The sequence below is a fragment of the Leptopilina boulardi genome, unplaced genomic scaffold (assembly GCF_019393585.1).
Source record: "Leptopilina boulardi isolate dan_hultmark-lab unplaced genomic scaffold, ZJU_Lbou_2.1 LbouV2_212, whole genome shotgun sequence".
In the NCBI taxonomy this organism is placed as follows: domain Eukaryota; kingdom Metazoa; phylum Arthropoda; class Insecta; order Hymenoptera; family Figitidae; genus Leptopilina; species Leptopilina boulardi.
In genome coordinates, this window is record NW_026137766.1 from 109,842 (window position 1) to 124,348 (window position 14,507).

At 28.6% G+C, this 14,507-nt stretch overlaps 1 protein-coding gene across 1 annotated transcript; it reads right to left on the bottom strand.

The window, feature by feature from the left end:
* Positions 1-497: 497 nt before the first annotated feature.
* LOC127278853 (uncharacterized) lies at positions 498-4,242 on the bottom strand. The gene is made up of 5 exons (XM_051300774.1): positions 3,987-4,242; positions 3,696-3,858; positions 3,130-3,328; positions 741-932; positions 498-680 (listed from the first exon to the last, which is right to left on the bottom strand). Exons 1-5 carry the CDS (start codon positions 4,064-4,066, stop codon positions 535-537), a joined length of 780 nt encoding a protein of 259 aa, XP_051156731.1. The 5' UTR covers positions 4,067-4,242; the 3' UTR covers positions 498-534.
* Positions 4,243-14,507: the final 10,265 nt, after the last annotated feature.

Sequence of the window (14,507 nt, forward strand, 5' to 3'; positions counted from 1 at the left end):
ACCCAGGAATTTTTACCCAAATTTGTTAATATCTCTTTGTGTTATTGTGTTCACAAAAAACGGGATCCACACACACATATATACACACATACATACATGCGGACAATTGATTATTGCGTATTATTCGATATCACTTAACTATAGATAGATAAAGAATTATTAAAAAAAAATTCAATATGTTCGAATTTGTAAATCTATATAGTTTTGTTGGAAAATAATCATATTTTTCAAATAAAAATAAAAAATAATTCCAAAAAATAAAGTTAACTAATTTTATTTCAAAAAAATTAGCCCTATTTTTCAAAAAAATGAAACCATATAGTTAATAGTTAAATATGTACTTAACAATATATATAATTTATTTTTTAATTTATTTTATTCTGTTCTTGAAAAAAATCTTAAAAATGGGTTTCTTAAAAAAAATGTTTGCATTAATCATTTATTAATTATCAACATATATTTTTTTAATATTGTTAGTTAATATTTGTCCATATGCTTAATAATTGTTAAACTTTTGATTATTAATACTATTAATTAGTCAACATCCTCCTTGCCCATTTGTCCATCGTTTGTCTGTTTCAGCTCACGGACTGCTGTTACTATTTGCTGTAGCGGAAGTGGATCAACATCTACAACTTCAATATCTGTCTCCGATTGTAATTGTAAAAAGAATCTAGACCCTAAAAAAAATTAATAAATTAAATAAATAAATAGATTAGTGAGATTTTTATTAATATCACCTTGTGACCGAACTTTTCCAGTTATGTAAATTGCATCACATTTTTTGCATGTGAGTGTGTTGTTAAATGAAGCTATTCGGACTTCTAATTTGTGGATTCCATTTGTCACCGATCCACAGCCGTAAGTTCCAATATTGCGATTTATTCCTACTGCTTGAAATACAAAGTTGCATTTCACATATGCAAAGAGTTCTGCAATTAATAAAAAAGATATAACAAAAAATTCTATATTTGAATCTATGCCTCTTTTCGGGAAAAAGCATCTTAAATTTTAACTTAATATAATTCTATCTTAAAAAGAAGTACAGTATGATGCACGGAAAGAATTTCGAGACATCACATGCGCTGCCTACCACGCATCACTTGCGCTTAAGTTATACATGTGTGATGTGCATTTTTGAGAAATAGACTATGAAAATTCTTTTCATATGTAAACTCACAAAATTATGAAAGATAATTTTGTATCACTTTTGAATTCAAAATAATATATTTAATTTGTTCTTAAGATGGAATTATATTAAGTTAACATTTAAAAAAGGATTTTTAAGAAAGGAGGCGTCGAAATAGAAAAATTAATAGAGTATATATGTGATATGGACAGTGAAAAAAGACTTTATACGTCCGAAAAAATTGATTTTTTATTAATTGGTGATTCTGATAGGGAACAATTTTTTCTATCAGAATCACCAATAAATAACAAATTATTTTTTTCGGACGTAAAGTCCTTTTTAACTGTCGAGGTCACATATGTAGACTAAATATTTCTAATTAAATAAATTAAATAAAAACATTAAGTTATATGTGCGATTTCACGTGAGATTTAACTATGACATTTTAAATTCGGTAAATATATATTTTTTCGATCTTCATAAAAAAAAGGTTTACGTATTTTTTTGTTTTTTTATAAGTGCTAAAATTTTTGAGTTATGAATTTTTAAAAATACACATAATTTCAATGACATCTAACTCCAAAAGTATTGAATTTAGAAATTATCATAAAGATACAAAAAAGCTTCAATTTTTCATCGTCTTTTAAAAGATGTAAGCGAAAAAAAAATGTTAAATTTGTTTAAAAAAACTGCGATTTTTTATAAAGAAATTAAATTTTTTTAAATTTAGGCGCGCTTTTTAAATAGTTTTTTTAATCTTACACCCCTCACAACAAAAGGATATTCAGGATATCCTTGGAACGTCCTGGGGATATCGATTTGTTTTCGGCGGTTTGGATATCCCTGGGATATCTTAGAGATGTCCATGGATATCCAGAGGATATCTTAGGGATATCCGAATCGCCAAAAGCAAATGGATATCCCCAGGACGTCCCAGGGATATCCTGAATATCCTTGTGTTGTGAGGGACACATCAAAATAATAAGATAATTATCGTAATATGTTTTGAAATGGGCCTGATGATCCTTTCGTTTTTTATAATTTGTTTAAAAAAAATTTTTTCTTTTTTTTTAATTTTTCAAAAGGGAAAAGTGTTTTGGGTAGTAGGATCTTTTAGTAAACTCATAGAAAAGTAAATTAAAATATATTTTATTTAGAATAATAAAAAAAACGAAAAAAAATAAAAAATTTTTTAAACAAATTATATAAACAAAAGTATCATCAGGCCCACTTCAAAACATAGTACAAAATTTTCTTATTATTTTCATGTGTGTAAAAATAAAAAAATACAAAATCGTGCCTAAATTTAACCCCTTAACAGTCCATGGCCCATATATGTCGAGAAAAAAGTCGTGCAACGTTTGTGAGTTTGGACATATATGTCCATTTTGAATTTTCAAATTAGACATCAAATTTGGATTCAGTGACCCCAAAAAAATTTAATATGATGATATGAAATATAAAAAAAAAAATTTTTTGGACCGTTTTGGGCCCACAAACGATTTTTCTACTAGACTGCGAAGGGGTTAAAGAAATTTAATTTATTTATAAAAAATCGCTGTTTTTTATAAACAACTATAAAAATTTTATTATCGTTAACATATTTTGAAAGTCGATGGAAAATTGAAGCTTTTTTGTATTTTGGTGATAATTCCTAAATTTAATACTTTTAAAGTTAGATGTCATTAAAATTATGTGTATTTTTTTAAAAAAACTCGAAAAAATCATATTTTTAAAAATTCATAACTCGAAAATTTGAGCACTTATATAAAAAAAATTCTTTTATATTATTATTCGCATACTTGGTTAATTAATAATTATTTATTATTTTTAACTAATAAACAATTGAAAAACAAGTAAAAATGACAAATTTTTTGTTTAATTCAGAGACCCCAAAAACTCTCAAAATACTAAGTTTCATAAAAATTTGTTGGACGTTTTGGGACTACATTATCATTTTTTTAACAGTGAAGGGGTTAATAAAAAAAATTGTTTCTTACTGATCATTTCATTTTCATGATGTATAATATCATCTATGCCAACTTCCAAAATTTGGTCAGGGTCGTTATCCTCATTAAGATGTGTACCTACTTCTGTTATTACTGAGGAAGAAAAAAATTGTAATTCAAAGCTTACATTGCCTTTATTAAATTCCTGTTTTGTTGGCACACGGGCACAGCCACCATCAATATGTAAAATCTGAATTATAAAATTATTAAAAATTTTACTTTTTCTTAGTAAGGGGTTACGCCACCCTGAACGTCTGAAAATTGAACGTTATTTCAAAAATAAATTTTTGACAAAACTATAAAAAATACAACTTTTTAATAATTATAGTTTAAAAATACATGTATTTAATTTTTAAAAAAAAATTTTAATTGAAAGATTTTTTTAAGTTAAATACATGTATTTTTAAACTATAATTATTAAAAAGTTGTATTTTTTATAGTTTTATCAAAATGCATTTTTGAAATATCGTTTAATTTTCAGGCGTTCAGGGTGGCGTAACCCCTGAATTTGAATAATTTATTCTTACTTTTTTTATATTTATAATATTATTGCTCACCTTATTTAACGTAATATATTTTGACAATGAGTTTATGTCTTCAGTGCCCCATATTACGCATTGAATTTTTCTTCCGTTGTCGTTGCTTAAGAAAAACTTAAGCAACTCCATTTTTCCCGTCATTCTTCGTGGAAGAACGGTTTCCACGAAACGAACTATTTCTCTAAAAGAAACAGATTTAAATTTTATCATATTTATAAAAGTTATTATATTATTATAGATTGTAGAAAAAAAATAATGAAACCAAATTTCATGAAGTTTTAATGTACACAAATTTTTTTTAATACTTACACTGCTTTATCCCAAAATTCTATGGCATCAATGGCCTCATTTGTCGAAAAGTCAATCATAATTTTTCTGAAAAATTCCATTAAATCATTTATGAAACATCGGTTTTTATAATATGAAAATAAATATTATTTATAATTGTAAAGATAAATATTATAAATTATGCTACCAGAACCATTTAAAAAAATGAGGAGTAAAATTTCAAACCTTTAAATTTCAGTTATTCAGGGATAAGAAATTTCTTCGAAATATTTTTGGAACCATTGATAACAATCCTTCAACTTATTTTCTATTATTTAACATTTTTTTTATAAATTATATTTGTTAAATTTCAAATAAAATAATTAATAAAAATAATTTAAGTTTTTTTAATAAATGTAAGAATTTTTTTTATTAAAATATTGAATATTATAATACATATTAACAAACTATAATAATGTTTCAGTATTAAAAATAATTCATATATTATTTATTGAATATACGCATGTATATGAGGTATTCTTTTTCAATCACCCCAGCCTAAAAAGTGAAAGTTCTGGGATTGGGTTGATACTTTGGTAAATTGTTGTCCTACATGAAAGTAATAAATCCCTAAAATATTAACTCAAAAAGAAAAAAAAATTGTAAAACGTAGAGCGGGTTGAAGTTTTGACGTTTTGGGTAACATTTTTGTTTTTAAATCTGTATAACTATGACGAAACTTAATGGATTTTAATTTATATACCGCATACTTTGGTATTATGTTTCTCACAAAAATATTTTTGTCCCACTTTTATATTTACGTAGCGCACTGGAAAAAATCTCAGCTTTCCAATGAAAATAAAAAAAGAAAAATTAAAATAACCGAAGGGGTGAAAAGCGAAAAATAAGGGTTCATTTTGCAAAAAAAAGGGTAAATTTTTTTTTTTAATTTTCGTCTACATTATTAAAAAGTACGTGAAAAATTCTTTAAAAATCACTATACATAAATTAAAATCCATTAAGTTTTGTCATAGTTATACAGATTTAAAAACGACAATGTTGCCTAAAACGTCAAAAACTTCAACCCCCTCTACGCTTTACAAATTTTTTTTTTCTTGAGTTAATATTTTAGGGATTTATTACTTTCATGCAGGACAACAATTTACCAAAGTATCAACCCAATCCCAGAACTTTCACTTTTTAGGCTGGGGCGATTGAAAAAGAATACCTCATATATGACCTGGACAGTGAAAAGTGGGCTTACGTGTGAAAAAATCGATTTCTTATTGATTGGTGATTCTGATAGAGAAAATTTTTTCCTATAAGAATCACCAATCCATAAAAAATCGATTTTTTTGCTCGTAAGCCTCCTTTTCACTGTCTAGCCCTGGCGGGTTTGATTTACCTAAATTCGACCCAGCTGGGGCGAATCTAAGTCGAATCTAAGTCGAATTTAGGTAATTATAAAAAAAAGCTTTAAATTGATGAAAATTTATAAAAATTAGTATTGTGAGGTTAAATGAACATTTATAGAGTTAATTTTTGTAAGAATTTTAATTATTAACGTGATAAATAATAAATAATCACTTGATATGTGCAAGTGGTAACTGTAGATTTTAACTCGTTGTCAGTTTTCATAATATTTTCAAGAAATCAGTGTAAAATGTGTGAAAAAATAATTTATATTTAATAGAAATTGCTGTTACGAACCGAAAAAATATTAATCATAAAAATTATTATTTCTTATGTCCTGGAGGCACCAAGCTGCCGAAATTAAAAAAAATTCCGTTTATTTTTATGGGATCGTGTATCCTATTTTAAAAGAAACTGCCAAATTACGTTATTCGAAAATGAATTTAGGGGATAAAACACAATAAAACAATTAAGACCCTTTTATACATTTATTTTATAAATAATCTTGGTATTCATTCATTCATTCCGTCCGGACCCCTGCTGGGTTTTCGGTGACAGAGAAAAGAACAAGTTATGGAGAGAGAAAGATATATCTTTATTTTGCAAATGAGGGTTCGCTTGACCTCCAATCTTTTAAAAAGGATTAATTAATAACTCTGAGGACCCAGGTAATAATTTCTTTCTCCCTTTATCACGTGAAAAAACTATAAAGAAAGTCTAAAACTGAATAGGTAACGCATACCTTTCTTTCTTACACCAAGGAATATAACATAAGTACTTCTTCGTTAAACATTGCGTTTCTCTATCTAGACAATTCAAAATGGCATTAGAACACTTTTTTTCAAAGACATATTAATATGTCAATTTTATATATTTTTGGACACTTTTTGGTATTACCATAAGGTATGAACTCTTTTCTACATAATGCATATATTCTATTTAAATTATATTGTGATTAAATAGAAAAATTTCAAGTTTTCGAAACTTGATACATTTTTCTTGTTTTGAAGGTTTGTGTTAAACAGTGGGACACCTAGGGTAAGTGTTGGTATTACCGTGGTTTTAAATCTAACGCAGACTTAGTCAAAACATTCTGAACAAACCTTACAAGATATTTGTATAATTTTTTTTTTTAAATTGATCTTTGACTTTATTTGTTGTAATAAAAAAATTGAGTATGTCGTAGAGCGTATATTTTATTAAATAATAAATATTTTAAAAAGTGGTGCGAGTGCAGGTATTTCCGTGGTGCTAAAAGCTTCAGGATCGAAATAGCGTGTGCCAAATACCGTGGATGATCCAGTTGCCGTGTGCCTAATACCGTGAAAATTTTAACTTGTAGATTTTAAAAACGATTGGATGAAATGAAGCATGGGTATTTAAAACAATTGTTTATTAATTTAATAAAATATCTTTTGATATTTTCATATATTTAATCAGGTACTAATAATAATAATCACAGAATACGTTATAAATCTATTAACAACTTCCAAATTTTTTAACGTAATTAATTTCAAATGTTAACAAGAATTATTATTTAAATAAAAGTATTTAGTACCTAATAACATTTAATTAAATATTTTTTATAAAAATAGTAATTATTAAAATAACAATAGTATTTGGTCTAAGCTATTTTGAAATTCTTTTTTAATTTACTCGTTTTTCCTTTAATTCTCCTTCTTTTTGTAAAAGTTCATCTATTTTAAATTTAATTTCTGCTTCCTCCTGAATTTGTCGTAAAGCCTGTTGTTTAGCGGTTTCTTGGGCCTCCATTTCCTTAATAATTTTTCAACAGTTGATCTTTTGTTACTGGGAATCCTCTCTCGGTGCAGTGGAAAATCCACTTAACCAGATTATTTTCTTCCTCAAAACTATGAACGGTGGCTGGGCCCGGATTTTTCTCGGCATATTTGCAGTTTTTTTTATCTCGTAATGTGGATTCCGGAATGTTGTATTTTCTTGCTATTTCAGAAATGGTAGCACCTTTGGAAATTTCTTCGACGGCAATTTTTATATGTTCCTTTTTGTATAGGAATCGTTTTTTTGACTTTGAAGTTACTTTATTCGTTGATTTCTTTTTGGCTTTTGCCATATCTTCGTTTGCTTTGATATTCACAATAATAACTTGAAAAAAGTTTGTCACTCTTCACATTATTTATTATGACAACATCGGTTAAACCAGGTTAGGTATATCTGACTTATAGGTTGAGTAGGCAGCCATTTTGGACTAAACAAGTCCCTCGGTATTTGGCGCGCAAGTTCAAAACGTTAACCAATTACCGTGTCGATAAAATAAAAATAAGTCGAATCATCATTTACCACGAAGTTTTAATTTAAGAAATACATTATTTAATCGAAAATATAAAAATTAACAAGTTTTAAAGTATAAATAGTAAAAAAAGCGATTTATATAATACTTTATTTTTGCATTGCAATGAGCATTTTATCAAACTTTACGCTCCTAAGAAATTTAAAATTTTTTGAAGCGATAAACAAAAGTTAAATAACTATAATTTTTTGTTTATTAAACACATACAATATGAAAGTAACTATCTGAATTTTTTGGGTTAACAAATTGGGACGTAAATGATAAAATTTGCCAGAAATAGCGAAACCACGGTAACTCATGCACTCACGGTAATACCCACACTTACCCTATTATTAAATAATGAATAATTGTTTCAATAATAATATTCTGCTTCATACTTTGAAAATATATATGCTTTTCATTAAATAACGTTAACAAATGTTGCAAAATACTCACAATTTAATAATATTTTACATTTTTATAATACTATGTCAAGTTTCATATAAAAAATTGCTATTATTTTTTTTACGTTTACAGTACTGCTGATCATACGTCATAATTTGGTCATAACCTAAAAACAATTTGGAGGAAAATTTGAATAGTCGTTCTCTTATCAAGTGTTATTTTTCAAATGTTGCCGAACAATAATTGTAATAATTATAAATTTTGAATTTTTTAATGTTCTTTAGCATAAAACATCACATTTTTAGTCGCTGTGTAAGTATAAATGTGCATGCGTATAGCTGACACAACTTACAATTAGTGTTGCCAAAATCCACGTTTCATAAACTTAAATTTTTGCCTGTCCCAGTGTTTAATGTCCCACTGTTTAAATTGAACAATCGCAAGAAATTATTTAAATAAAAATTGTTTGTAAAATTTTAAAATATTTTAAATTATTAATTTACACTTTTTTTTAAAACTGTCCTTTCTATATAAAAATCAGCATTTTATTTCAACTCGATTTCAAGAAAAAATTTACTCCGTAACGTCAAAAACGTTTTTTTTCAATTTTCTTTGTAAATAATGAATCAATGCGGCTAAAATTTTTGGAGATAGTGTGTTGTCATAAACATGTTTTACATTTAAATTTTGGTCGAGTTTCTTTAAGTAGTTTTTCAGAAAATTAAAGTGTCCCACTGTTTATCACTCTCCCCTACCTGTATTAGAGCCCTAGAAAATTTTAATAAAAAAATTTTAAAATTATTACCTGGCCCCTCAGAATTAATCTTCATTAACAAAGGCTCTATTGTCCAAGGATTGGTATTGTTTGTAGTAATTGTTCTAAGAGTCTAATACTGGTATATACATATTTTTTTTATTTTGAGAACAGATAGAAAGAAGAGTAAGATTTTTAGGCGAAGATATTCTTATGTTATTTTGAATCCTCTAGATAGAGAAATGCAATATTAAATGAAAATGTTTATATGTTATATTCCTTGATGTGAGAAAGAAAGATATACATTACCTCTTCAGTTTATGATTTTTATCTTTATATTTCCATGTGACAATACACGAAAAAAATTTCGAGACGTCAGACGTGCCTATGTCAATTTAAACCTACAGTACATTTACTCAGAGTTAATCTTCATTAACAAAGGTTCTATTGGCCGAGCTATTGGCCAAGGGTTGGTACATCTTTTTTTTCTGTATAATAAATGTGAAAAAAGAAATTATTACCTGGGTCCTCAGAGTTAATCACCATAGTTCTCTCATTCTTTTGGATATTTGGTAGTTTTATTGGATAAAAGGCAAAATTGGTTATATTGGATTAAAGTAAAAATGGGTTATGTTGAATTAAAGGAAAAATTGGTTATATTTAGTAAAAGGTAAAATTAATTGTATTGAATTAAAGGAAAAATTGGTTATTTTTAATAAAAGGTAAAATTGGTTGTATTGAATTAAAGACAAAATTGATTATATTTAATAAAAGGCAAAACTGGTTATATTAGAGAGAGTGAGCAAAAGGGTTAAAGATATTTAGATTTTCATCAATCAAAAATAAAATTAAACGAAGTATACTATGGCCAACATAAAAGAGTATGTTATTTTAAGTGATAAAGATTTAAAAATTATTGAAAATAGAAATAAATTGTTAAATTATATGCATATGTACAAATTTGAAGATTTATTAAGAAAAGATTCCAATTCTTTTTTCAATATGCAAAGTGCTTTGTATGTACAAATGCTTGATTTTATTGTCCCAATTAGAGACGGTGATAAACATATTTTAATACTTTTTAGCGGTAATAACAATTATGGTCATTGAATTTGTGTCTATTACGATAGAGTAAGGCTTTATATTTTTGATAGCCTTAATGAGGGGTGTTTAAATGTGCATCAAATAAAATATTTAATTAGATTGTTCCCTTTTAAACCAACAGTAGTTTTTGAAGCTGTTGATCAACAACCTTTTGGTAGTGTTGAGTGTGGAGTACATGCAATAGCATTTGAAACATCTATATTATTTAACGTAATGCCAAACTGTGTAAATTATGAAACTGATAATAACAAAATGAGAAACCATTTTAAGTCAATGTTTGAAAATAATCGCTTAAATCATTTTCCGACAGTAAGAACGTCTCCCAATAGGAATTCGATAATAGAGAATGATTAGAACCGTCTTTTCATAAATTGAACTTAGGAACATAAAAATTATATTTTAAACTCTTGTTCTGGTTTTGATACTTTGCACAGTAATAATATTAACAGAGTTCTATTAACACAAGATTCAAAAATTAAACATTCTCTAAATGACACTAGTGAAAAGAAAATAATTCGACAACTGATAATAATGTGAACAAAATTTCACCACATGAATATTTAAAAATGAAAAATTTTCTGAGTATAGAAAATGATAAAAAGATAAATCGAGTAATTAAAGAGAAGGGAAGAAAAAGGAAGGCAAGGCGCAAAGTTATATATGAGCAGAAAATAATAAGACAGGAGAATAAGAGATTGAGAAAACGTAATCGTAATAAAACAGAAATAAAAAAGAAAGAGCGCAAAAAAATTTGACATGCAAAAAAAAGAAATTATCTATAAAAACTGAAGATAGAAAGAAAATACGCAAGGATTAAAATTTGGCATGTAGGAAAAGAAAAATATCAATGGAAATTCAAGATGAAAAGAAAGTGCGTCAAGAAAATAATTTGTCATGTAAGAAGAAAAATTTTCTACGGCAACGGAAGATGAAAAGAATGTGTGAAGAAAAGAATTTGGCATGTAAAAACGATAATCGGAATAAAAAAAGTGCAGGAGTTTCAATAATGTCTTTTGAAGATTTCGATGAAAGTAAAGTTCCACAGAATTATTTATGTTTAATAAATGTAGAATGTAAGTTTTGTAATGGGTTACATTTTTTGTGTGAAAGACCGTCACATAGATACATCACCGAGGAATGTTCCCGTAAAGAGGACATTATGATATCTCCTGAATGTTTTTTTTTTTTTTTTTTTTTTTTTATTTTACGAGGGAAGTGGAAAATCTGCATAACCTTGGAGGCCTACTTCCAAGTCAGATACCTGGAGCCCGTACTCCTAGGTTATGTGGGGATGACCGCTCTTGTTCTGGTCGACCCACTAAAAACCACACCCTTTTTGAGACTTAAACTCCACTGGCGGAACTGCTGTTAGCTTTATACATCGCCAGTGGAAGTCTCCTTACCTTTGCTCTCAGTCCTAAATCCTTAACTGAGTGCTAGCGCTAGAAGAAGGAGAGCCAGTTAAGGTCTCCCCCGTCCCGCGCGCACACCCAGCCGAGCAGCAGGATTTCTCCAAGTTAACCTCCTCCTGTCGTCCTCCTTCGTCCTCATTACGGTTGTAATGAAGGACTCGACGCTCCTCCAAGAGTCCGCGCTCTGCAACATAATAGAAACCATGTTCTCGGGTGTGACTTCAGTGCCCACAGCCGAGAACATGGCTAACCTAAGTTCACGCCAGTGCCCGGTTGATATCAGCTTGACATTCAAGCAATATTCCGTGGTACTTGGGTGGTAGATCCAATATAAAGAAATTTTTTTTACATTTCTAATATTAAATTTTTTTGAGAAAAAAAATGAATAAAAAATATGGTTAATGTATACTAGCAACGTAGTCGTCCGCTTGCGGACGACAATGTTGCTAGTTTATTTTATAAAAGAAATCTCGACTTTAAAATGTTGAAATAATACAATAAGATAAGAAGATGGAACGATACAGGTTTAAAAACTTACTCTACTGCTTATTATACCGTCGCAAGCTAACGAGGGCGAGGCGTCGAGCTGCTTTCCGACGGGCGGAAAAATACACACACTTATCAAAGCGCGAAAATGTCATTTGGTAGCGCACAAGAATGCACTTACGGGTCCACCGAATCTAAACAGCGCAGGCACCACACGTGCGGACTGGCCGGTCAAAAAGACAAAAATTCAATAATTTGATTTTATTCAAATTATTGGATTTTTATTAAAGATGACTTCCGTTGGAATTCGTCGGCGTGAAGTATTCATTTTAACTTTACGTCCGTCCAATTTTAATCACTATCTATGTAGTGGATTGCAAAAATTGGAAATCCGACTTACGGACGGGCTTAGTCCCGGCGTCTCAAAATCGTTTTTACGCCTCTGAAAATTTCAGAGCTGACTCGCGAATGAGAGTTGTACAGCAATTAATTGATTTCCGCGATGCTCTTTTATATGAACGTTTAGAGACTTCAGGTGGGAAAATTTTGTGGACAAAGGGTTTTTAACACGTGAATAAGGCGTGAGCTCTGGGCCTGTTACTATGCCAATAATGCTGAGTTTTCGTTTTCTGCTAACAGATATAGCCAAATATAATAATATGCACTTAATAAAAATCAAGCATAAATTATTATTGAAAGACTTGTTGTTTTTCTTTTATTTTTTTGGATTTATTTTATGAATTTTCCTTGTTGGAAAATGTTTTGATTTTGGGTATTTTTACCCCTTTTTTAATTGCGACAATTACAACTTTGATGTTGTGTTGTCGTGGGCATGTAAGATTGTTAGGCCCAGAATACGTAATAAAAAGGGGTGAAGTAAGAAAGGATCGGAAACTGAAGAATTACGTTCAAGGAAAAAGCTCATCGCGTAGATTTGTTTTAACTATCATTTCCCATAATTCGTGAGAAGTCCAATTTCTAATGTGGTTTCTACGCCTATCTATACTCATTTAAGACCCGCAAGCAATAATAGCGAACCGTACATGAGTAAAACACTTATTGTCGTTATTTGTAATTATTAGCTTCCATATTTTTTATCTGGAGAACGTTAGTCCAAGAGAGAAAGATTCGTTGGTACAATGTATCTCCTTTTCTCTTAGTACGGCTGCTAGGTGGAAAGAGACGCACGCTCTATAGGGAATCCAAGCGAGAACACTATGCGGTTGAGAGAGAACGCATCAATAATGTATCAGAGAGAGAAAGATTCCTATGTATAGCATATCTTCTTTCTCTCTCGCGCAATGCCGAGGGATGCGCGGGGAGCTTTCACTGAACGCGTTCAGCGGTGGCCCCCACCCGTCGATGCGAAGACATTATTTTAATTTCGAATACTTCAATTTTTTTTTTTTTAATTCTCTCAATAATTTTTTTTTTAATTAGGTACTTCTGTATAACAATAATTATACTAGCAGAATATATTTATCTACACACAGATAGCAGCAATAATAATAATACATACATACAATTGAGAGAGGAGAAAATGATATAAATTATAATTAAAATATATGTTGATCATTTCCTGAAAATCATTGAAATCATAATAAAATAATTTTAGGTTGCTGGAATTATATTTTCAGGCAGAAAAAAAATAATTTACTGTCGAGGCCCGAGTTTTAGTCACAACAAAACTACACGCTACAACAACTTTACTTACCTGACAATATCCTCTTGCTGTTGGTATAGTAGAGTTCTTATCACTTTTAAGAAACCTTTTTTTTAAAATTAAATTGCAATTATTTTAAACTGAGCTCGATAAATAATAAAATAATTTAATAAAATTTGCAATTTCTATTAAATATAAATTATTTTTTCACACATTTTACACTAATTTCTTAAAAAAATTATGTAAACTGACAACGAGTTAAAATCTACAGTTACCACTTGCACATATCAAGTGATTATTTATTATTTATCACGTTAATAATTAAAATTCTTACAAAAATTAACTCTATAAATGTTCATTTAACCTCACAATACTAATTTTTATAAATTTTCATCAATTTAAAGCTTTTTTTGATAATTACCTAAATTGACTTGACTGATTATTACCGAAAAAGTATATAAAAAAATATACCCGGTAAATAATTTTAATTATGAGAGATTCTTTTTCAATCGCCCCAGCCCAAAAAGTCAATGTTCTGGGATTGGCTTCATACTTTGGTAAATTGTTGTCCTATATGATAGTAATAAATGCCTAAAATATAAACTCATTAAAAAAATATTTGTAGAAAGTAGAGGGGGTTGAAGTTTTGACGTTAAGGGTAACATTGTCATTTTCAAATCCGTATAACTATGACAAAAGTTAATGGATTTTAATTTATCTATAATGAATTTTAATGCATTTTTCACGTACTTTTCAAAAATTTATACAAAATTAAAAAAAAAATTTTGACCCCTTTTTTTTCAAAATCAACCCTTATTTTTCGATTTTCACCCCTTCGGGTATTTTTTTTTATTTTCATTGGAAAGCTGAGATTTTTTCCCATGAGCTATAAAAATATGAAAATGGGACAACAATAATTTTGTGAGAAACAGAATATTAAAGTAGGCGGTGCCGATAAGGGGTATACCTAGAGATCATCTTCGAGGATTTAGGTAGGCACCGCCTAATTTAATATTAT

Excerpts from the sequence above, each read along its gene's own strand:
- LOC127278853 (XM_051300774.1), bottom strand. The coding sequence starts at position 4,066 with ATGGAATTTTTCAGAAAAATTATGATTGACTTTTCGACAAATGAGGCC. Across the intron at positions 3,329-3,695 it reads AATATATTACGTTAAATAAG|ATTTTACATATTGATGGTGG; the intron begins GTGAGCAATAAT and ends TTTATAATTCAG. Across the intron at positions 681-740 it reads TGGAAAAGTTCGGTCACAAG|GGTCTAGATTCTTTTTACAA; the intron begins GTGATATTAATA and ends AATTTTTTTTAG.